This window comes from Pseudonaja textilis, chromosome 8 (genome assembly GCF_049901715.1).
Source record: "Pseudonaja textilis isolate UNSWEBS1 chromosome 8, rPseTex1.2, whole genome shotgun sequence".
NCBI lineage: Eukaryota > Metazoa > Chordata > Lepidosauria > Squamata > Elapidae > Pseudonaja > Pseudonaja textilis.
In genome coordinates, this window is record NC_141997.1 from 24,744,907 (window position 1) to 24,771,038 (window position 26,132).

General features: G+C 33.9%; 1 protein-coding gene across 1 annotated transcript in view; it reads right to left on the reverse strand.

The window, feature by feature from the left end:
* MCF2L (MCF.2 cell line derived transforming sequence like) overlaps positions 1 to 26,132 on the reverse strand; it is a 92,696-nt gene that overhangs the window by 18,898 nt on the left and 47,666 nt on the right. Inside the window, exons 3-15 of the mRNA XM_087938158.1 lie at positions 19,901 to 19,984; positions 16,728 to 16,842; positions 13,928 to 14,018; positions 9,700 to 9,819; positions 7,903 to 8,019; positions 5,449 to 5,598; positions 4,682 to 4,806; positions 3,923 to 4,037; positions 2,984 to 3,103; positions 2,689 to 2,880; positions 1,301 to 1,492; positions 568 to 727; positions 370 to 446 (exon numbers count right to left, since the gene is read on the reverse strand). Coding sequence (XP_087794284.1) covers positions 370 to 446; positions 568 to 727; positions 1,301 to 1,492; positions 2,689 to 2,880; positions 2,984 to 3,103; positions 3,923 to 4,037; positions 4,682 to 4,806; positions 5,449 to 5,598; positions 7,903 to 8,019; positions 9,700 to 9,819; positions 13,928 to 14,018; positions 16,728 to 16,842; positions 19,901 to 19,984 — 1,658 coding nt within the window. The remainder of the gene's footprint in view (positions 1 to 369; positions 447 to 567; positions 728 to 1,300; positions 1,493 to 2,688; positions 2,881 to 2,983; positions 3,104 to 3,922; positions 4,038 to 4,681; positions 4,807 to 5,448; positions 5,599 to 7,902; positions 8,020 to 9,699; positions 9,820 to 13,927; positions 14,019 to 16,727; positions 16,843 to 19,900; positions 19,985 to 26,132) is intronic.

Consider the following 26,132-nt stretch of genomic DNA (forward strand, 5'->3'; position numbering starts at 1 on the left):
TTAATCAAGAAGGGGGCATTAGGCAAACTATATAATATGAACTCATATTAGGCAAAATGCATGTGAGACATAATTATTGTTAAGTTCTTCCATGTTAAACAAATATTTATTTTTCAAATCCTGGTATGGGATGCTGGGACACAATTTGGCTGTCTGTTTTCCAAATCAAGGTTGGTTAACAAACCAAGGGGGAAAAAAATGCAGATTCTTTCTCTTACAGTAAATGCCTCTACTCCTTACTGTAACACCAGCAATAGAAAAGTGGTATCTAAGCTCTGATGGGTCAGGGATCTGATTCAATAGGCTGCTTCATATACTTAGGGAGAATTTAACATGTCGACCATCTCTATTTCATTCATACACTGTTACCTTCATTTTTCTGACATTCACTCTCCTTATCGCATGGTTATCAGAACTGGATGAATCTTCAGACTCTATTTGAAGGCCTGGTATGTGAAATAGAATCAACCACTGTAACTAGAGGTCATGTCAAGCTAAACATACTTGCCAGATCAATTATTTTTGTTTTCAACTAAAACAGAATACCTTGACTAATTGGTTTCTTACCAGAATAAGGACATGATGATTTTAGACATCCTTCTGGTCTAGGTGCCACTGGTTGAACAGGGCGTGTCTGCTTAGCTGCCAGTTTCTTAAGGCTGACTTGCCTCTTTTGAATCATTTCTTCCATATTGTTCTGTTTCTGAAAAACCTTTTGTACATGTTCCTGTAAAAAGAGAAGGCAAAAATCTATGTGGACCATTGAATTCATAGGACATCATTTCAAAAGCTGAATTTTGAAAGCAATGCACAAAAAATGTGCTCAACATTAATTTGATTCACTACGTAGAATACATTTGCAGTCATGGTGAATACCAAATGACTGACCACTCCTTATGTGAGTATAGTGCCTCCATTAAAACAAGGAATTTTGATATAGGATAGTGTATTTAAGAGTCTCCGTAACATATATGATTCCAAATCTCAAAAATATTATACTGTAGTAATTGGGTGCCTTTTCCCGTAAATAAACTGACCTAAAGAAATGTAGCAATGACAAATAAACTGCCACATTATTTATATTATTGTTAAATACCTGTGAGTTCTTTAACAAAACAGTTAATTTACTTGAAAAGTTACCCACTTAGGGCATTGATATTGTAATTTATGCAGGTTTAGGTTTAGAAAGCTGAACAGACATATTAAGTGGTTTCAACTCAAATATTTCAATTCATTGTTTATATATGCTTTTGTATAAATGTGACAAGATATTGTTCTGAAATCTTGATATTAAGATTACCATTAATTCCTCAGTGAAGATAACTTCAAATTCTTTGGACAAGTAACTTAGTTCCCTGAGTTTATTATCATCACCCAACTCCAAAAATTGCTCAATTTCCTGCAGAGCTGCTTCTGCTCCATCCTGTGATTGGCATTTGTCTACAGGTTGAGAAGCCAGCAGATAAATTCCATCATCACACCACTTCATGCACTACAAGGGAACCAAGAAAAACACATCATAAAAATGCTGCATTATACAAATGATTTATGTTATCAAAATTATCAGGATGATTTGAAGAAACCACGGTTCTTTTGATTATACTCTTCAGGCTACTGTGTTGTGAGGATGAGTTGTAAGTGAGCTTGCCTGATCCAGAGACAGAACTGTGAAACTTGGAAATGGTGGAAGAGATGCAATATTTTATCTCCAAAAACAGATGAAGCAAGAAAATGTTCTGCAGTTACAGTCTCAAACACAATCTGAGCACATGCTACTAGCATTTTAAATACCACGTTGTATCATGTATAACCTTTACCCTAACAGAAACTGTTCAGAAGATGAGACAAAAAAATGAGATCAAGGTTTTATCTCCTCACAAAAATACTCCAGAACTGTATTACTTGACCACATTCTATACATTCAAAAAACACATTTTTCTGATTTGTCACAATCTAAATTTAGGCTCCATTAAGATTATACATTGAGCACTATCTGTAGATTTAAAGCTTAGCAAATAGGAGAGGAAATTGAGATAAAATACATTAACTAAGTTTAATGCTGACTGGAACCCCTTATAGAATTTTTGTGTGAAACAAAAAAATGAACTTATGACCACAGGGTTGTTGTTATGAGGAAAATAGGAGGAGGATATGTTGGGTATATTTGCCATCTCGAGTTATTTGTAAAAATAATAAAACTGAGATGGATGGGTATATAGATAGCTAGATTTGAGGATTAGAAAAAAAAATATTATAGAAAAAATAAAAGCTCTCTGAGCTTGTTTATTTTCTTGCAAATGTTTAATTACTCGAACTAGGTAGCATTGATTATGTTACCTAGTTTGGGTTATGAAATGTCTGCAAGAAAACAAGTAAGTTCAGAGAGCATCAAGGATTCCTCTTGTCAACACTGAGCTACAAATATTCTCCTTTATTAAAAATAAAAGACATGCTATCTTCATAAAGGAAGATGTTAATTTATATTTATAACTGATGTAAAAGACAATTGGGAGTTACTTTTTTATATTTTCTTTCTTTTCCCAATGCTTTTGACTTTATCTTTCCTTTCTTTCACTTTCTACTTTATTCTAAATATGAAATCTTTTTAGTTTTTATCTTGTTTAAAATCTTAATAAAGTTGTATTTAAAAAAGCAAGTAAGAAGGGAAGTGGGTAAGTTTAAGTTTACCTTTTCCAACTGTCTATGTAATTCAAATGAATGGTTTAGGAGATCCCTTTTTTTATTCACTTCTGAAATAATCATTTCATAGTGTTGTTGGAGTTCACCGCACTTGGGAAGGATAGAGTCCACGGCATAATGCTTGTTTTCTATAAACTGGTCTCCACTGGAAATTAGTAAGCTGGCTTTTTCCAAAACTTCCTAAGGAAAATAATATAGCAGAAAATACAAGTTGTAACATTATCTCTTTATAAATAGGTCCCACTGAAAAATGTGTCAAAATAAAGAAACCTTGTATCTTTACTTGTGATTTTTCTTCAAAACTGGCAAGATCTTTCAGAAGGTGCTCTACGTGTGAACTGCTATTTCCCATTTCTGTGAAATGAAGTAATTTCTCAGACACGCTATCAAGTGCTATTTTGACCTAAATGAAATAAAATATATAATTTTTTGTAAGTCTACAACAGTGTAGCAAAGTTACAAATTAGACTTTGGATCATAAAAATCAGCTAGAGGGCATGATCATAGAAAAATATATAAGCAGTATTTTTGAGAAACTTTGTATTATGGTTCTTTAGTGATATAGATTAACAGAATGACACTGTTAGAAAAGACTTGAAGGTCTTGTAGCTCAATCCCCTACTCAAATCAGGAGAATCTGTGCTATTTCAGACAAATGGTTGTCCAATCTCTTCTTAAAAACTCCCAGTGTTGGAGCATTAACAACTTCTGGACGCAAGTTGTTCCACTGATAAATTGTTGTCAGGAAATTTCTTCTTAGTTCTAGGTTGGTTCACTCCTTTCCATCCATTGCTTCCTGTTCTCCCCTCAAGTGCTTTGGAGAATAGCTTGACCCCCTCTCCATTTTGGCAGTCTTTTGGATATTGGAACATTATCATGTCACCCCCTAGTCCTTCTTTTCATTAAACTAGACAAGTTTTTAAATTATTAAGGTACTTCAAGTAAGTCAATACTAATAAAGTATAACTATTATCTTTGCTTTTAATTTCATTTTTATCACTTCAATATTTAAATTACTGTTTTATGTATATTGTATGTAAATTATTACCATACAATGGTAATCATACAATGGATGATCAAAAGTATCTCTGATGAAATGTATTGTCTAGTGCAGAATAAATGACATTTTAAGGAAATTGATGCTTTTAAGTGAAAATTCAAAATTTTAAGTAAAATTATTGCTAATCCAGAATTGTTTTAATTAGACCAACATATCATATACCTCTTTGAAATCCAGTTCAAAATGTCTAAGTTGTAAGCATTGCTCAAGCTTCTGTTGGTGTTTACACCAAAAGTCATCAAAAGCTGCTTCTGTTTCATCTAGTTGAGATAAAAGCCTTAAAAGAAAAAGACAAATAAAGAAGTTTTGTATCAAGCGTTCCCCAATTAAAGGTGGGGTAAGGGGAATGGCAAATCCCAAGAAAGGGAAGGACACAAAACTATTATCAAAAAAACTCACAGCATTGAAAAATGTATTAATTATCAAATGAAAATCTAATGTAATGGAAAGATTAGTGAGAAAGATAGAGTGATGTGAGGAAGGTGGGTGTGTGGCAAGAAGACTGATAGCAGATTTCTAGAAAGCTGAGGGGTAGAGAGGCTTGAAATATACTTTTAGGAACATACAAAATAATGGATGTATTCAATTTGCGTGGGAAGGCATGAGGTTTCTAAAACTTACAGGATTCCTCTTGAACATTAGGTCAAATGCTAACTTGTTATCATTATCTTTACTTTGTTTTGCCAGATGGCTTATTTTTTTCAAGGAACAATATAACTACAGCCCTGTATTTTGGCTGATACTCTCTCAGCAAAATAAATTTCATTCTTTTTCTGACAGAGATAACATAATTTGTTGGTGACACTTGTTTTCCATATTGGACCTTCACAAAAGTATTAAAATCTTACTATCAGAAATATTTTAGAAACAGAAAGTAGGAATATAGTGAAAATATATATTAAAATACTAGATGCACCTCACCTTTCCACAGTAATTTGATTTTCTGTTTGATCTGGATTCAGTTTGCACTCTGGGTTTTCAAGGACCGGTTTTCGAATACCGTGGAGAATATCATCACCTTGCCTTAAAGCTATTTTCAAACCTTCCTATAGAAAAATTGAAGGGTGTATAGTTAGGCTGTTCTATGAGAATTCAACTGGAAATGCCCTCCCAGGGTCTTGAAAACACCCAGAATGAGCTAAGGATGGGTAACCTGTGCTATGTGGCAAATTCACGCGTATGCTATCTTTTTTTTTTTTCATAGTTGAGCAACAGTTTGATTTTACACTGATAGAAAGCCAGCTCTTGTGTATTATGCTGCTCAGAATACATGTGAAATCTATATGAGATAAAAAGATTTAAAAATAAATAAAACAAATATAACCAAAAACTTACAAAACCTAATTGTGTGTGCATGTGTGCACAAACCCAAAAATCTTATTCGAACATTATAAGGCCAAAATTAGAGTTAAATAATCCATTATAGACAAAAATCATGTCACAGGAATTGCTTTGCCATATTTATAATCTGCACTTCAGGATTTTATTTACTGTTTTAGCTAAATAAATATTTTCAAACTTTAGATCCATGGAAAATGTGAGCGATCATAAAATTTACTGGCACTGATTCAAAGGGAGGATATTACACAACATTCAAAGAAAAAATTTGCAAAGGAAAATAAAACTAAGCCCAGTTAGTGGGGTAATTCAATAAAATCATCTTTTATCTAACAACAGCTCTAACCTACCTTCATTTTGTCTCTCCTTTCTGTATGTGTTGCAAGGAGGTAGCTGGTGGCCTGAGCATCATTGGGTAGCTCTTCTTCTGCAAGCTCATTCCCAAAGGTTTGAAGTGTTTGAGCTATCTGCTTAACCATTCGAGCAAAGCTCTCTATAGCCTTATGAATTACAAATACATGACACATATTGGATACAGAAGACATGTTTGGTTTAAATATAACTGTATGTCTACAGGTATAAATAAAATTATCTCTTGGTGGTCTCTGAATTTGGTTGTTTGTTTGCAGACATTGCATTACCCAACTAGGTAGCATCAATCATGCAAGTGAGAATGGATTTACTCTTTATTTATATATGGTAGCTTGCACTGCCAGTTTTGGTGAGACTGTCATTTTTTCCTTGGTAGTTCCTAGACTCCATAGTTCTATCTCAAGCTATATATATTCTATTAATAATTATGTCCACCATTAACTCCTTAACAACTTATCTTTAAACTTTTAAAGTATACTTATGATATGAAACATTATTTTTAAAATGTTTTAGTTACATCTTTGCACATTCACACAAAGGAAGTAAGCCACAATAACATCCCCCAAAAGATACAAGAAATGTAAATATAGCTAAATGTACTAAATCAACCCCTCTGTATCTGTTTATCTTTAAAAATTAGATGTGCATCTACATGACCATATACCACTTCATACACCCCTCATCTCATACTTCTTCAGGGTTTCTGTCCAACCACAACATTCTCATCTATTCCTTCTTCTTCCATGTAATTTGTTCAGCAACTGAATCATTCCACCTCTGATTAAACCACCTCCATGTACTTCTTTTACATAGGACAGTGCTTCTCAACCTTTTCTTCACCATGGACTCCCTTTAAATACCTTTTGTATTCTGGCTATAGACCCCCCAAACTTAACTCAGGATTTGAATCAAAACATTTCTTCAAGCCTTCATGGATCCCCTATGATGACATTACCACCCCACCACCCATGTTCCAAGGGCCAAAGATTTGGAACCACTGATATAGATCACTTTTGATTTTTGTACAGTTCACATTCATTCAACCCCCTATCTCTTCTCATTACACTATACACAATTAAGAAGCCTATCTGCACTTCCTTCAACTTATGTTTCTTCTGATATACTTAAATATAAATTCTATTGGCCATTTTCATGTCATTTGATAAACATTTACTTCAATATTTCCAGCATATTTCTTTCACTTGCCACTTTGATAATATTTTGTCTAGCAGTCCTCGCTTCAGTTTCATCTCAAGCCATTTCATTATATATATTTATAATTCCATTCATTATGCTGGAAGCATCTTGCTTAGCTCTTCAAAAGATGTTTTTTTAAAAAAAAAATCCAGCAAAATCTCTTGGAATTTCTCTGCCTCTTTAAATCTTACTGGTTTTCTTCTTTTTAACTACATTCCTTGCAGCTATCTTTTTATCTGTGTACATAGTTAGTATTTCTACCAAACATCCTTTCAAACACTTCTCCACGTACTCTGCAATTTAATTATTTTTATTTCTTTGCAATCAAGCTACATTTCCTCTTTCCTTAGGTCTCCTTTGCCTTCATTCTATTGGAAAAGCAACCTTTCTCCTAACACCTTTTCATACAGGGCTTACTCTTTCTTTCTCTTTCCACAGTTGTTGTATGTTCACTGTAGCTTTTTTCACTTTTTTCTTTTTCCACTATGATCATCCCGTCCCCTCAAGTTCTATTCCATTCTGTATGGGACTACAGAATTCAGATAGTCATCAAATTATGACCAGTCACTTAGTGACTCTTCAAAGTCACAATGGACCATCCAAAAAGAACTTATGACCTGAATCTATGACGATTGCCCCTGTGGTCATGTGATCACATTTTGGGTACTTGCAACCAGTCTCTATTAAAGGCCATTTGCAGTGTTCTTGGTCACATGAATGCAATTTATAATAGGTTTTTTTTTTTTACTGCTGGAAATCAGTACGTCAGATTCCCAGCAAAAAATGTCATTGCAGACAATAGGTTTGGCTTAATCACTATGGTGTTTGCTTTATGACTGCTCCAAAAAAGTCATAAAATTGTTTCAGTCACATGGGCACATCTACTTAAGACCGACATGACATACCTTACAGTTGTAAATTGAGAATTACCTTAAAATATTGGTTTCTCTCACATTCAGAATCTTTAAAATCCTTGTACCCTTCATTAATTCTCTCAGTCTTTCATAATACAAAAAGCAAATCAGCCATGCTTTTAGATATATTTTATATATACTAGAGAGATTTATGAGGGTAGTTCTGAAAAAATAATCATGTATTTTCTCAAAAGTAATTTTTAAAACTCATTTTCATACAAATCATTATTCCTAATGTTTTTGAGATACAATCACTGATATTTCAGTTCATATCTACTGTATTAACAGAGTATAAAAGAGATAGAAGAGAAAAAAGCTCACAGTGCGCTGTGTAAGCCACCTATTATGGCAGTAATCCAGGGAACCCCCAAGATCTTCAGTTAGTTGGGCTGTATCAATATAGTTATTTAATTCTGTTAGTGAGCTCAGCATTATGATCTATAAGACAGAAATCACAGCATCAAGTGAATAAAATTAACATGATTTTTGAATTTTTGCTTTGGTAATTTTAGCAAATTTGTAGTCATGAAACTAAATAATAATATTCAATGAAACATGATTTATCAGATAAAGGAAAGTTTTACTCTCAGAACAGCATATAAAATATCTCCTTCAATCAAAGTGGTAATCTTAATAACTAGGAAAAGTTTGACATTTATAGGCCATATAAATAGCAGAAGTTTTTATTCTTATCTAATAGGGCTGGCAATGCTTTAGATTTGATTGAAAAGGATTATTTGCAGGGGTGGGATTCTACCAGTTCGCACCTATTCACTAGAACCGGTTGTTAACATTCTAAGCAATTTGGAGAACCTGGTTGTTAGAAGAAATTACTGGCCTAATCCTGTAAGGAAGGCAGGAAGGAAACATTCTGGTGTTGCTTACAGAAACTGACTCTCCGTTAACCCTTATTACATTCTTGGCAGGACTAGACTTCCTGTCTCAGGAACATCTCTGGAGTTCTTTTCCCCTCCTTTGCTGGTACTTTGCTTGGGTGGAGTGACCATTCAAAGTTACAATGGCACTGAAAAAAGTGACTTATGACCATTTTTCACACTTATGACTGTTGCAGCATCTCCACAGTCATGAGAGGCCAGGCGAGGAGATGCGTGCCTCTATGTGAGTGATATTGAGTTGGCCACACCCAGACAATAACATGACCACCAAGCCATGTCCACCCAGTCACATGACCACCAAGCCAGGCCCACCACCTAAGCCATAAGCACAAAACCGGTTGTTAAAAATTTGAATCCCACCCCTGGTTATTTGGAGCATTAACAAGAGTAAAATTTTGTTTGGAAGTCTTTAAAGCAGCCACTTCGTTTCCTAGGCTCATGCGGCAAATTCAGAGGACAGGGATATAATCCTGGAAAAAGACAGGGCTGTTTTAAATAACAGTAGGCAAATGCTCTTTTTGTGCTCCTAAACAATCAGATGGGCCTTTCTGAATGATCTATGAATCCTTATAATCCAATATAATAGCATTTAAACTACTTTGAAGAACAGTTCTGAAAATCTCAGAAGTTTGTGCACAGATGTATATTATTTTGACTAATCCTAGAAAGTTCCTGTCTATAAGCATATAAGGCTTGTGTATAAGTTTGACTGACATTTCCCCACATTAATTGCTTTTTACCAAATAATTATATCAAATAAATATTAGCTGCACATGGTTTGACAATGTTTTAGAAGAAGTTTTTTTGACCTCATGTAAACACAGTATATCTCTATTATTCAAAGAGCAACTCATGGCAGCATGAATATAGATAAACTTGTAGCTGCTTTGAAGAGTCCTTTAATTGATATTCAAATTAATATCAAACATTTTAGCCCTTTCAAAGCTTTTTAAAGACTGAGAAAGTTAATAATGAAAAGATTAAAAATTATTTTAAAATGATATAATTTGAAATATACAAAAAGCATGGGCAAATCAGGGATTTTCTTTAAAGTCATCATTTTGTCTACAAAAAAATCTAAAATTTTTTTGTCCATTAGCGATGAAAAAAATGCCTATGCAGAAAGTGTAAGAAAAGTTATATTAAAGACATACTTTTTACTATTTCATTGTACTCATCACAATACAAATTTATAGATGAAAATAAAAGATTAAACACTAACCGGCAGCTTTATTTTATAATCATCTCCATGAAATCTAAAGGCAATGTCAAAGAGAGTTCTATGAAAGAATCCAGTTGGACGCAAAACTAGAACAAGTTGCAAATTTCCTGGAAATGATGTCTAAAATGGTGAAAGAGAATCATCATATTTAACATATTATTAAACAGAATCAACAAATTAGTTTACAAATTACATTACACTTATTTTGTCTTAACTACAAATTAAACTGGACTATATTTTGAACTTCAAAAGATATAGGCAAACTAGGTTTTAATTTCTATGCAGTAATGGAAATGAAAGTAGTTATAAGTCTGTCAACACAGATATTATACCAAGTTATTATTTACAGATCTACAGTCTGAGGTAGGTTCTATAGCTGATGCCATTTTTAATTAAGCTATTGCATCAAATCTTAATCTTTTCTAAAAGTATGATTTGATGTGCTGCCTAAATTGAGCTAGTATATTATTTAATTGATGATATATTTATACTGAACAAAAGAAACTTTGACTCTTTGAAATAACTTATAAAGAATAATAATAAGGTGATAGTGTACTTGAAAAATGCACAAATGTCTTTTTTTCTAGGCATCATCTTTTACTTAAGAACAGGCATTTTATAGATAATAACATGTTGCTTCCCACGAGCTAAGCTATATATATATATAGTTCCATTCATCTCTGCCTTCAAAAGATTCTTAGCCTGAGAAACAATCACACATACTTTTTTCCTCAATGGAATTTTTAGTATAAGCAAAAAACATTTTAGGCACATTTAGATTTAAATAAACAAAAAAGCTTTATCTTCTTAATAAAACAGGTTAATCTTACAGAATCATCCCTACAGTTGGATCTTTTGGTTGTAATCAGAAAACAGAAATGCCTCATTATATTTTAGATAAGATATGCGGCGTTTGAGATATGTGTTCCTATGTTGGTTTTCTATTAGGAACTAAAAACAATAACAAAAACTGAATGGAAAAAATACAGTAGAAGAAAGTGATTTCGTGATTCATTCTAGTCTAAAAAAACTCAATTAAATTGCAATTTTATTTAGGTTTTAATGAAACTTTATTTCATGCTTGCTGAACAAATCCAGATGTTCTGAGAAACAATGTAGTGTCAATAGACTTCACGCAGAAGTTATTACATTTTAAACTGAGAGCTTCAGATTTTATTTTCTATTTCTATAAAGAATTTGGAGCTGAGAAAGAATTTCTAGAATATCAGTAAACATACATGTTATACTTCACTGACATGCCCTGGAACATGGCACATTGTCTATAAGCTAACAATGAACTGAAGGGTTCTGAAATGAATAAACTTTGCCATCTGGAAAGATATTGGTTCTGTTTTCTTCACAGCTAACTCATTCAGAGACGATCAAGCTATGTTTCCTCAAGTTGTTACCTCACCATCTTCCTCCTAAAGCTTTAGAAGCCAATGAACAATAGCTTATCTTTACTTAACATTGACAGATAACTCAAAACCAGTTTTTAAAAATAGTTCCCAACCCACAAGAGTCTTTAAAAATACCAAAAGGCAAACAAATCATCAAGTTCACAAATGCCAACTTAAAACTGGGTGTGGCTTCTGGAACACACCTGCTCTACAGAATCATCTGTAATGAAAAAGAATTAAAAAGTAAAAAGTGGAGGCCATTCTCCTGCTACCCTGCTAGGAAATACATTCCTGAAATAGGTGTAGAACTAAACATCTTTCAGATACAGCATTGTAGAGGACATAAAGGACATAAACACAGGCAGTGTCAGATCACAATGAAATATAAATATTCAGCCACAGGAACTATTCAGGAGCAAGTCTACCTGATTAGGTGGCATTGCTATTAAAATTAGCTCCAACTTCCCTAATCTTCCTTTTTCCAAGAGAGCTTTCTAGTCGATAATTTTTTTTTTTTTAACTTTTGGAAAATAAAAAGGGCCATAAAGCTGGAGAAGTTTGAGAAAATACAAAAATTAAAATCATGTACTTTTACAAATTCAAAACTTTAGAAGTGGGACAAACTTGTTTATAAAATGATAATCCAAATACAGTAAGGTTTTCACCTTGGGGAAAAAATCTGTATCAAATCATGGACATTTAAAAACAAGGTTAAAGGCAACAGATCAGGACTGTTTCCTTTTCTATATTTGTCACATACTTTAAAGACAGTAGTTATTATTGAATAACAATAATACAATCTCTTATTATAAGCTGCCCAGAGTTGTTCAAAACATTTATGATTGTGGTCTACAGACCAGAAATGTGTGACTGGTTCACTTCTCCTCCCATTTTTCCATACCCCTTCCTTTCTCCTTCTTCTGATTGAAATAATGATAAACGCTATGCCAGCTGAATCAGACAAACTATTATTGCCACACATCAAGAATTATTCATGATTTAAATGACAGTGGTTTGGTCCTTTGTGGTTTGTACTAATCATGATGTCCTTACCCCAGGTACCTCAAATGGCTGTGAGCATAGATTAAAATAGGGTAATTTGGTCCCAAAGAATGATATTGAGCTAATAGGTAACTTTATTCTGGTCACATCCTAATTGCTACAGCATAAAATGGAATTAATAAGGGAAATTGTCCATTATGGTTATGGTTAAAAAGTGAAAAACTTATTCCGCATCAAAACGGGGATGAACGGTTATTAATCTGTGGTATAAAAACTGTTCATCTCTGCCAACCTGGAGGATGAGACAAGCAGGTCAACCACAATCAATTAACTACTCTCCCAGGACAGCAACTATCTTGTTGGCTAAACTATCGTGAAGCTCATGTCAAGAAGACAGCTGATGAACCCAACTGCTTACGGGAAGGGATAATGTCTCAATAAATAGGCATCAGAATGTCATCAACTTTTTATCTGTCCCCTCTTTCCCTCATTAAAGGGTCATCACTTACTTCAAGTTGGAAAATGAAGATGTGGAATATACCTGAACTAGGTCAAACATTGCTAGACTTGGAAATGTTAATGTTAGCAACTTTAAAAAATCCTTTGTGAGATTCTAATAAAAAATAACTCTATAACTAACTCCAGTGTTCTTGTATCATAGAAATAATAAAAATCTTGAACTTAGAAAATGGGCAGCATTTTCTGAATATTATTCCTTAAATCTCCTTCAAATTTCTGAAAGCCCTGCCTTATTATTGCCTTTAAACAGTGATGGGATTCATTAAATTTAACAACCGGTTCTAATGATTTCTTCCAACAATCAGTTCACCAAACTGCACAGAAACTTAACAATCGGTTCTCCTGAAGTGGTGCAAACTGGCTGAATCCCACCACCGCCTTTAAGTAAACAATTACTACTTCTAGATTTAACATTTTTTTTTGTATATGTAATTATAATACAATTTTCCTTAAATGGAAAACTTAACTAAAATACTTTACTATATAAATGATGTGGCTATTTAAAATGGGAAAAGATGCTTATTTCTAATCCACTGAGAGTCTAAAACTAAAGTGTTGCCTTGATAAAACAATCAGAGATTTTATTTTTCATTCTCATTTTCCAGAAATAACAAATCTAACCATGTATAAATGCATATTGATTTAATACAGTATTTTTCAGTACTAATGAAGCCTCCTTCCAAACCACAAACACATATACAAAGAAAAAAATAACACATGACTAGCATAGTACTAGGAGACTGTTTTTATTGTTTTTCCATCATAGAAATATAAATAAAGTATCAGTTTTAGTGGTAATTGAAGAATTGCTTATAAATTTTATTAATTTCTTTTTATATTCCTCATTATAAACAAAACATATATACAAGTTAGGGAACACAACAAGCATCTTAAAATGTTTTAAAGTTTCAATCCTGTATTAAGCAGTTTATCATGGACAGATATTTGATTAAAAGCAAGACTCTGCAATGAACAAAAACACAATATCAGTAAAAGTTCAGTAATTTGTATGTACATTTACAATCAACAAAACCACAATATTTATATAGATATGATTAAAAATATTCATTGAATTTCTAAATATAATGCAGCAATTTCTACAAACTTCAAAAATTTTTAAAGCCACTTTTATATTACTGCAGATTATTTCTGCTTCTCAAATAAGCAACATTTATTTGAGAAGCAGATAATTTTATAATGTTTCTATATTAAAAAGGCATAGATCCAGGCACTCTGGAAGATAAACATGTTACTCAATTCACATAGATTTGTCAAGGGAAAAAAGCATTAGCTGCACAGCAACTCACCGCAATTCGCATTATAGAGGCCCGCACTGATGTCCATTTATCTTGCCTGCGGTCTATGACAAGGATAAATCCAATTCCAGCATCTTGTGAACTGAGTTGGAAAGGGAGTAGAAAGAGGAAACAAAAAAAGAACTCATTTACCAGATCTTACAGTAAGAATGTCCTATTATACCAGCCCATTAAACTATGTATGTTGATTAATAGATAGAATAAGATAGAATAATTCTCATAAAAACAGAGTCAACAAACATTGCATGCAAGTTCAGCTGCTCAAAACATTCATTACCATTCTTCCTGAAGACCAGGGATTTTATTAATCTGGTATGCTTCTTTATACACATATATCTCTTTTTAACTCATTGGCTCTGTTTCCTTGTACAACCCATCCTTTAAAGAACTATCAATAATGTCCACTCCTGAATAAGAACTATTTTTCCTTAAGTGCACTTTGTTGCTAATATGTAATTTTATATGGAAAGTATTGTAACTTTCATCTTATGAAATATAAGTTTCTAGGTTCTATATTCCTGATCTATCTAAGAAATCTGACATCACTAGCCCCAATTTTTAAAGGATCACGAGAACAAAAGTAGAAATTCCCAAAGAGGAAACTGAGCTAAGAAGGAAGACGCATGACAGCCTACAACTGAAAGACACTGAGAAGGAAAGAGGCAGCAAGATATTTCCTTCTTATGCTCTGTTCAGCTGCTTGTGCAAAGAAAGAGACATATTCTTGTTTTCTACTTGAAGATACAAACCCATCATGTAATGTGAAAAGTTGATTGCCAGCCATTTGCAATAGAAATGATAGGCAAGCATAAACCAAAATGACTTGAATGTCTAATTATTATGTATGCTGAGCAGACCGTGTGAAAAAAAGTTGCAATGTCTTTTCTTTATTGGAAGAAGAAACTATGCTACTAAAAAGGAATCTCAGTGATAGGAGAAATACCATTACTTAATTGAGGGATAGGGAATTTTTGTTCTTACCAAATCCTTCATAAACAAGTACAAAATTTCAAAATAATGTAGGAAAATGAAAAATATATTTAATTTTTTTTAAAAGTTTCTATTCATATTAAGACTGTGACTCTCATATCCAATCTGAACTGACTGAAATTGGCATCATGGATAGAAAGTAGCTCAATGGAACACACTTTAAAAGAAACATTACTAGCTATAGGAATTGTGTCATTTAAAGATCGATATAGCTCTACATGCAACTTTCTGAACAACTAGATAGTTTAGCCTCCAGATAAAACTAAGAGTATTGCTAAAAAAATATTACTTAAGTACTTCAGTACCACTCATGGCAATACGATGGCACTTTCACCAATTGCATGTCAATTATTGAACACTTTCCCCAGGCATTTGTTCTGGGAAAACCAGATCCCATCTCCTGAGTTCTGAGTATGTACATTATTTATCAAAATCTTTAGAAACTGCTTAAATCTGCTTTTTTTCTTGTTACTTTCAGTTATTAATTTAAAAGTCCAATGAATACAAAGTACTTCTTATGAGCAAATATCTCCATGAAATTACTAAGAATAGGCATATCAGACTCAAAATATTAAAACACGCAACATCTTTGCTCTCACCTTGGTAGTACAGTCTCCTAACTTGTTTCTCTTTGGAACTTATTGAGCTGATTCCCAGGTCTAATGGCATATTGAAAGTAATTTAGAGATGCAGAAGGAAATAAGGAATCACTCATACATTACATTCATTAGTTTGAGAAAAGAACCAGTTGCAATGGTTCTAGTATGAAGGATTGGATTCAAATGTTTAAATTATCTGTTTTTGAAAAAGAAATTTTATTTACTAATCAAAAATGACAAAAGTAATTTTCTTCAGGGGTAGATTTCATGAAATTTTATGATATCTTTGTTTAGATTTAGAGATGTTTATGTAGTGTTTAATATTTGAAAGCGCAATATGTGTAGAATGTTTGTAATCCCTTTTGGTCAGGGTGGTGTTTTTTTTTTTTTTTGGTTTAGCTTGTTTCTGTTGTCTTTTGTTGGTTTTGAAAAAATTATTTGTTTCTTCTTCTTTATTGTTCTGGTTAAAAAATTAAAGAAAACAAACTCCTACTTCTAGTTTCTTTCGAATAATAATATGCCTGTTGTGGTTAGCCGGCAGCAGGTGTGGAGGGCTGAGGACTCAGATGAGGGGCCAGGACCATTAGGGGGTGGACTGCTGCCTTCAGAGATTGTGGGGGCTGGCAGCAGCGATGAGGAGGCTCCCGAGGAGCCTGTGCCAAGTGCGCTTGTGCTCAGGGCTACTCATAGGAAAGAGCAGCTGCAGCAGCATGGGTGATTCAGGAGTAAGGCTGCAAGGTAATGGCCCCTCCTTCAAGAAGATAAAACCACCTGTGAATTGGACATTCTTTGTAGGAAACAAAAACATTTTGAAACTCCAGCCTCGTGGACATCGCAGTATCTTAAGTGGGTATTTGAAGACTCCTGTGTTGTAAAATATTTCTTATCTGTTATTCTTGGCAGCCTTGCTTAACAAAGTTAATTAGTTTGCAGCAGCCTTTTAACCAGGGATTCGTAAGAATCATTAAAAGGTTTCTGTTCCCTTTGGTTCGTGTTTGTTTTATTGGAAAAGGGTTTGGATCAGAACAATGCCCTGTTTTATATTGACAATGTTCTATAATTGTCTATCCTCCATTAAACTTTCCTCTGCCCTATATTTCCTAGCCAAAAATGTTACAAGACTCTGCATTCTATTAATCAAAAATTTGGGGGTACTTTTCAGTAGATTGTATAGATTGTTCAACTGTAGCTGTGAACCTTACCTGGGAATATTAGTGAGGTATGTCAAAACACTTTGAAACTCCTTTTCTGGAATTTCACTAAATGTAGAGAATTCAGGAAAAGTGATGACAGGACAGCCATTTCTTCCTCGTCCTCCTAGAAAGAAAAGAATTTCATTCCCAAAATAAATCTTACCATGTTATTTAAAAGGACTAATATGAAACCAGATGAATTGACTGTTACTGATTGTTTGTAGTGACAACCTCATCCAGTGGGATCAAAATAAAAACCAGTGTTGTAAATACAAAATGGAAACAAAGACACAAGTTATATAAATGATTTTTTTGCAAAATTAGAGTAGTTTTGCCTCACTGCCCAAAAACTTCACTTCAAAAGAGAATATGATGGATTCGATTTGAGTAAGATAGTAAATTCTAAAATATACTGTCAAAGCACAATTCAGATCAGGCTGTATCAATCTGTCTTGAAACAGAGTGGAATATTGTATTATAAAGTAGGAGAACAATATGTGTCTCTCCAATATCAGTGTTTGCATATCTCTGGATTGCTACATTTTTTACTCCTGTTTGGGATAGTAGAGAAATAAAAGATATAAAAAGTATTTTATCAATAAAGGAGAATATTTGTAGTGGTCACTGAGCTTGCTTGTTTTCTTGCAGATGTTTCATTACCCTAGCATTTTATCTTTAAAATATAAAAGGAATGAAAATCAAACAGAAATATTAGAGATGAAAAGAATATAAAATCAAAAAGGAAGAATTTAAGCTGCAAGCATTTGCAGATGATCTGGTTTTCATCTTAGAAGACCCTTTAGAAACAGCATCAAAATTGATAGAAAAGATAGAGACATATAAAATTTATCATTTTTAAATTCTTTTTATTACTGAGATCATTTTTAACTTGTTTTAGCAATGCAACAAACTTTAGTTAGCAGGGGCTCTGTGCTTCTCAGAGTAATGTGAGCTTGCAGCTGCTTCTTCCTTTTAACTGCTAGTGGGGTGTGACTTGATTGGGTGGGGGCTTGGCTGTGTTCTGATTGGGTGGGGGTGTGTTCTCATTGGACACACCCCACCCAATCAGGACACAGCCAAGCCACCACCCCATCAAGTCATACCCCCACTAGCAGTTAAAAGGAAGAAGCAGCTGCAAGCTCACATTACTCTGAGAAGCACAGAGCCAAAGACACAAGCCTGAAGATGATGAATGAGACTTCATCGAAACGTTGCCTAGATACTTCCAATTTTACGTGGGAGAAAACCTGAATAACCCAAGATTCACATACAAATACCCGCGAGAACCTCAGAAAACATATATATATGGCTTCGTGCTTGTGCAAGCAAAGCGTGATTGGAGCTGCCGTCTCTCTATAAATTCTGGTAGGGAGGTTGGCTGTGTTATCATTTCTTGATTAGTTGATGGAGTTGATGTCTGCAGATTGGCTGGCTTTTTCGTAAGAACATGTGTGGCTGTGTGTCTATCAGCCACCTGTGTTGTAACGACCTGGGTAATGGGCTGTGTGATGACCTTCTGAGTTCTATTGTTTTGACATCCTGGGTCTTGTGCTGTAATCTCCTGGGTCGTTGGCTGTGTTGTAAAGTTATATTTTCCTCCCCTAGCTTTTCTGGATGCTTTTATCCTACTTCTATACTTTTGATTTTTCCTGAAGGGGATCACAGAAAAGGAAGATTAAAAGCAGAAGGATATTTTATGAAGGGGCTCTGAAGGACTGCTTAAGAAAGACTTGGAGCTCAAAGTTTAATCTTATGGCAAAATACTCAGCTGTTAGATACTGTTGAAATCAAAGAGAGAGAAATCAATAGAAAGAAAAGAACCACCAAGTGCACTAGAGAAGAACATAAGAAAGGAAGTACCAACTGAAAACTAAAAAAGAACTTTAAAAGGGAAGGGAAGAGAGAGAAAAAAATCTTCTGAAGATAAGACCAGGTGAGGATAGTTAGGCCTAAGAAAAGGCAAGTGGAGTTTCTTTCAACATTAAACTTCATAGGGACAAAGGAACAACATTATCATCAAATTTGTAGTACCCTAGAAAATAAATGGGATAAATATATCCATAATTAAAGGTGTGCACAGTAAACAAACAATGGAAAGATGGAAAAAACACAGAGAAGGATATTATGGTCTGATGATCAGTGAAGGTGAATTATAACCATGGGAATCCAGCAAAACCAAGATGGGATGATGCAAGTGTCCAGTTCTTCTTAATCTCTCAGCAGCTTTCATGGTAACCTTCTGGACTGATTACAGGGTTTGGGAACAGGAGGCACAGTGTTGCACTGATTCTGCTTTTTTCTTGGCCAATGCCAATCAGTATTGACAAGAAGGAAGAGGTCCAGCCCAAAACTCTGCTTTGTGAGAGGTGCCTCAGATTTCCATGCTCTTCCCATTCCTGTTCAATAGGATGTCTCTGGGTAAGATAGCATGGGTTAGGCATCACTTTTTGACTTCTGGTGATTGCCTGGACCAGTTGCTGCATTTTTCTTGGCAAGAAATAGATTGCCATTGTCAGATTCCTAGGGCTGAGAGAGACTGACTGGTCCAAGGTCATCAGCTTGGCTCCATGCCTAAGGCAGGACTGGAACTTACGACCTCCTGGTTTCTAGCCTGATGACTTAATCATTAGACAAAACTGGCTGCCCATGCTGACTTTAACAGTGGCATATTTTGACCCCTGGTTGTAAAATGATGCTGTTGTAGTCTTGGATCCATAAGGAAAAGAACAACTTTAACCCTCATAAGACAAAATTGTTATATATACATCTTACTTCTGGTCCCAAAGATTCTCCATCTCAATGAGGTGATAATTTGGGGCTCCTGGTGGACTCAAAAGCACTTTCCCTAACCAGGATGGTTGAAAATTAAATTTAAGTCCTGTTACATTCCTCATATATAGGATGCTCAGGTTGGGAATGATGGCGTATAATAAAAGGACTTCAAAATGTCACTTAGTGAGGTTATAATCTTTAATTCCCACACCCAAGATAGAAGAATATTAATTTTTGTGAAAAAATCATTGTAGAAATTTCATTGATTGGATTTCCACCCACTATTTCAGTCTTGATATTTTAATACGTTTTATTAAAGGAATTAAACAAATAGGATGATTACTAGGAAAAGAGATGATCTTACATATACTTATTAGAAGAAAGTCCAGTAGAATTTTTCTAATTCTTACCTGAAAGATATGCAAACTTTTTTCTTAACTCATCTTCAATATCTTCAGCACAGAGGGGAACAATATCCTGATGCATGATTTCATCTAAAACCAAACATACCCCCAAAATCAATTCCATGGAAATTGGGATTGAGTAATTTTTGAACTTTTGAATAAAAGTTCATATTTACATCTTTCTTTACTAAACTGCTTTATGATTTCACAACAGTGCTCAATATCAGGTTAAATCCTTTTATACAACCAAAGGTATATATGGTACTAAAGTGGGCAATGTTAAAATATAAGTATTAACAACATACAGTAATGCCACCCACAGTATTGTAAGGAGTCTAATGCTCAGATTAGAATCAGAAGTTGGCAAAAGTGTTCTAATATGAGATGTCATAAAGTCACATGTTGAAAGATGAATTCCATAAGCAAAATGATTATTCTTACACGAAACAATCTCCCACCCCACATCCATACTTACAAAGCAAAACACTCACTCATTAAATGTGTTTTAGTTAGCAAAGAGTCCTTCAATAAGGAAAAATGATAATTTATATACACTGGTGCTATTCAAGCACATTTATATGTACATGAAACTATCATGTTCTATCAATGCATTAGCTCAGAAAATCCACATAGATTAAGACACAGTGTTTCAGTTTACTACTCCTTCTAAATGCACATTTTGCTCATGTTTGAAAAAGATGTGGTCCAAATAGGTCTATACGTACAAAGTCCCAAGATTCTAGTGGTATCTCTTTTCACTTTAAATTTGCAACCATCAAGGTTGAAAGCTTCCTTCAACAACCAAGAAAGCAAAAAAAAAAGAAAAAGAAAAAAAAGGTAAAATGTAGTTATGTACTCTCTCTCACACACACACTGTATTGCCATTTAGGGCACACTCATTAAAGGCCTGCTATATTTATTATAAGTGTATGCTCTTATGGATGAATTCTTGATGCCAGAAAGTCCCTTAACTATTAATAATACAACCAAGGTACAAGAAAACGAAAATAAAAGGAAGAAAGAAATCCCACAAGTTAGAATGTGACAAATCTTATAATATGGAATATGCACAGAAATAATTCAGATATAAAACTGGCTTAAATAGATACTAATATAAACTTATTTTACTTTAACATCTGAGTGAAAGATCAAGGAATTTGGACTTATTAGTTTCGGCTATTCCTTTTAAAACTATTTAGAAGAGTTAGCTGGAAAAGTTGCTCTATTGCTTCTATTAACGGACAAAAATAAAATAGTAAGTCTGGAACACAGACCTTAGAAAGAAAGAAAAAATCTTAAGATTGTATGTAGGAGTTTCTAAAAAAATATTTGCCCTATTATCCCTAGCCATTTTTAAAGTGATTAAATAATTCAGGATAATTTATGGTGGACATTTTATTTGCTTTTCCCAATTATTTACAGGTGGTTATCATAATAACTTGATCTACTCATCTGTTCCTGTGAATTTGGGACACATAATCAGTGGTTTATGATACTTTACATTATCCTCTATTATGATGCTATGATTTTCATGCAGCATTTGTTCATTCATCCATCCATCCACACATTCACTCCAGTCCTTCAATTTTTATAGCCACAAAACTCAAACAAGTGACCTTGGGTGGCTTACATTTCTAAAATTATAAAACAATTACAACAATGGAAAAATATTAAAATAATAAAAACATACACAAAAAATATTATCAAATTATGGTCGAAGCATTTTAGCAACATAGCTAAATCTTGTTCTATCATCTGTGTACATTGGTTCTGGTGAGGGCAAGCCAATGTGTTCTGGTTTGATAGAGAATAGATTTTTAAAATATTTTAAAAATGAAGATATTATAGATGGCATTTATGATAAATCCCTGTCTATTCAGTTAGCAGTAGTAAGCTGTGCTGCTAAAGTATATCTATAGAGCCTACTCTATTTCCATTATTGATCACCTATTATGAAGGTAAATTTAAATGAAATTTTAAGTTAGCACCACCTATAAATTTATTTTAAAAAAACACTGAAAATGCATTGTAATTATTTTCATCATACTAAAGTTTAATTCTTAGCTCTGATTAAGGATGTTGGAAATCACAGCTCAGCAAATCTGACAAGTCATGTTGTATTCCCCGCATGAATTATAGACACTTATTAAAACAGAAACTACATAAAAACATTAAAAAGCAGAAGTAGTGTGTCATGAGTTTGTGGCATGACAAATCTATGAATTTAAGGGGGAGAATAAAAGTGATAGGGAAAGTCAGTATTACAATACATTTTTTTGATGTAAGCAATATGTAAAACACAGCAGTTTTGAAACCAGATTTTCTGGTTTCAGTTTCTTTCACTGGGTGTGGTATTTTACACTTGCTCTGGACATACTGCACGGGGAATGAAAGAAATATTAAAGAGACAGTAAGACAGGTACAGTACAGGAATACAAATCTTACATTTATGAACCTGGGGGCTGATAAATGTAACACCAATTAACCAGTTTTATTACCTTAGATAAACTCATCAGTTAAGTGCTACTGAATCTATAAATAAAAAATACCAATAAAAGGGCTATTTTTGTACAATTATATGGAGTAGTTTGATAATGTAAGCATAAATTATATCTTCTTTTGCAACTTCATTAAGCTACCTACAGTAGAGATGTACCATGGACAGCACCACTGCCACAATATTTAAAAGAACAATATTTTCATACAGGAAACTGAACATTTTTAAAGATGGATATCTATACATATCATAAAAAAGCAGTACCACTATTGCAAATATCCATGAAATCTTTAGTAGCTTTCAAGATTCCCTATGCAGAAAAAGAGAAATTTTGCTTACACATATAACACACATATATGCTTAACACATATAACACACATGGAAACAGAGATTTATTGGAAAGAACTCTGATTGTTAATTTTGAGGGAATTATCAAAAGCCCTAGGTTGATAAAATTTAACATGTTGACGAGAATGGTGAGATAAGACAGAGAGCAGCCACAGAGAAAGGATCTGATTACAGTGATCTTATTGTTTCACAAGGGATTCATCTATAAAAATTATAGCTCAATCCTATATAAGGAATATGGGTAGTCCTTGACTTACAACACTTTGTTTAGTGACTGTTGAAGTTACAATGGCACTGAAAAAAACAATTTTGGACAGTTTTTCAATTACAACCACTGCAGCAGTCCCATGGTCATGTGATCAAAATTTGGCTGCTTGTAAACTGGTTCATATTTATGATGGTTGCAAGTGTCCCGAGGTCAACCCTAACCCTTTTGTGACCTTCTGACAAGCAAAGTCAATGGGGAAGCCAGATTCACTTAACAACCATGTTACCAAACTCACAACTGCAATGATTCGCTTAACAATTGTGGCAAGAAAAGTTGTAAAATGGGGCAAAACTCACATAACAAATGTCTCACTTAGCAACAGAAATATTGTGGTCATAAGTCAAGAACTACCTGTAACTGGATGGAAGAATATTTGAGGAGGAATTTAAAAGGGGCATATTCACTGATTGTTACAGGGCGGTATTGATTAATTTCTGTCATTTAACTTAGTTTCAGACAAAATGGGAGGAGAAAGACTATTGACCTCACCCCTTTCCTAAGAGGTCTCTAGGGGGCGTGCATAAGCGCACCAACGTGCCTACCGTCCCTGTCCTATTGTTTCTTTTATTTTTCTTTTATTTTTCTTATATGTACCCATTTCATGTATTCATAACTATGTATACACTTATACTTATTATCTTGTAAACAATTGACAAATCAAATCGAATAAAAAGAAAAGAAATGAACTGGGTATTTTTTCCCTTGGATTACCAAATGAAGATTAAATTCATCCCTCTCTTTCTCTGTTGGCTATGACTTAACCACATTTACAAATTGCCTGTGAGGTATTCTTTTGAGGGAAGTGTTACATAAAAGCTCTCTCTCTCTCTCTCTCTTTCTCTCATCAGTGACTGAAATAAATCTAGTGACAGAAATATAAACGCATATTATTACCTTGCATGGCCAAGATCAGTTGCTAGTACTGTTAACATTCTTTAACACTAGGTACTACCAATCAATAGTTATTCTTTGTCCATAGTAAAGCACCAATCAAGGGGCATCAGGAATAGAAAATGCAACAGGAATGCTGAAAATGAGGTCCTATGTATGTAAAACATAACAGCAATACTAGAAGGGAAAACACTTTTCCCCATTTATTCTTGTCAACTCTAGTTTGAGAAATGATTTGGCTACAGCTCATTGCTGCTGTCTAGATCTTGGTCTTGGAACCAAAACTGGACAAGTTTCAAGCAAGTTATCTGAACGCAAAAAGTGAGGGTTTTCTCACTCGCACATTGTCCCCCAGACATATGGGGGATCTGGTTCTGCTACTTATTAAGCAGGAACATTAAGTTATTTTCCTAACATGTTAACAAAAGTTTCTCTCCTCCTTCTGTTCTTTTGGATCACTGAAAGTAGAATTCCCAGAATATTCAGCTATGTAGGAAGTGACCAGCTAGGAAATGAATTATAATAAGTCATAAACATATCGGAAAGACATTTTGTTGGGAAAGGCAGCAATTAACTTCCCATTAGTAACAATAAGGATGCTCTTAAAAGTATTTTTTATGATTTTTTTTTAAAGCTGTCAGGAATCTTCGAATTCTGTTACTAAATAAAGAAATGCAAAAAAATTAATAAATAAGAAAACACTATTCCTTGCACATTTTTTGCATTCTTAACAAAAGAGATATTGGACAGCCAAAAAAACCCTAATGACAAAATATTCTATTTTAAGTGCATAAAACACATATTTGAGAATCATGTCTTCGAAGTGAAATACTATTCAGAAAATACAAGGAAATCCCTTGTAATAGACTACAGCATGAATCTTTCATTTTAGTTAAGAATGTTCACTATATTATGACTTAAATACATAGCATTCATCATCTACAAATGGGAACTGAAGCCCTGAGGCCCATCTTTAATTTTGTATTCCTTTGGGCTCCATCTCATCTCCACCAGCAGCTGGGTCTAAAACTCTCAACTAAGGAAGCTGTAATTAGAAAAAGATTAGATTGTAGGAATCTTCATGTGGAAAATGACCACAAAGCACTGAATGAACTAAGGGAGCTTTGGGTCTTCTTCACTTAACTTTCCCTTACAAAGCTCTCCTTAACAACTCAAACAAAAAAAGATCAGAAACACAGACAGAGAAAAAAAATACTGAAAATATTTATTAGTTTCAAAAAGAAATTGAACGAACAACAAACTATAGAAATATTCACCTCCACTTTCCTTTTTTTAAATCTTAATTTTTCTTTCTCTTTTAACCTTATTGGACTATTTCAAATGCATTGTCATTTCAAAATATTCTACCTGAAAATTATATAAGCAGCATTTCTGTTGCACGCTTAAATTAATAGGTTTTAATAAATGTGCTTATGATCAAAAAGATGGTTTTATTAAAATATTACTGATTGTCAGTTGTATCAATATATTAAAATAATACTGATATTCTCAATTATCAGTTGTCAAGTATGTGTATTTTTAGGTAACAGATAACAGATAATCAGAGTTGGAAGGGACCTTGTAGGTCATCTAGTCCAACCCGCCCCCAAGCAGGAGACCCTACACCATTTCTGACAAATGGCAGTCCAATCTCTTCTTGAAAGTCTCAAGTGATGAAGCTCCCATAACTTCCAACAGCAAGCTGTTCCATTGGTTGATTGTTCTCACTGTCAGAAAGTTTCTCCTATTTCCAGATTAAATCTCTCCTTGTTCAGTTTCCATCCATTATTCCTTGTCTGGCCTACAGATGCTTTAGAAAATTGACCCCTTCCTCCCTGTAGCAGCCCCTCAAACATTGGAAGACTGCTATCATGGCTCCCCTGGTCCTTCTCTTCACTAGACTAGCCATGCCCAGTTCCTGTAACCGTTCTTCATATGTTTTAGTCTCCAGTCCCCTAATCATCCTGGTTGCTCTTCTCTGTACTTTTTCTAGAGTTTCAACATCTTTTTCATAGTGTGGTGACTAAAACTTGATGCAATACTCTAGGTGTGGTCTTACTAAGGCTTTATAGAGTGGTATTACACCTCACTTGATCTTGATTGTATCCCTCTGTTAATACAATTTAGGATTGCATTAGCATTTTTGGCTGCTGCTGCACACTACTGGCTCATATTTAGCTGGTTGTCCACTAAGACTCCAACATCCCTTTCAAAGTTACTGCTATTGAGCCTGG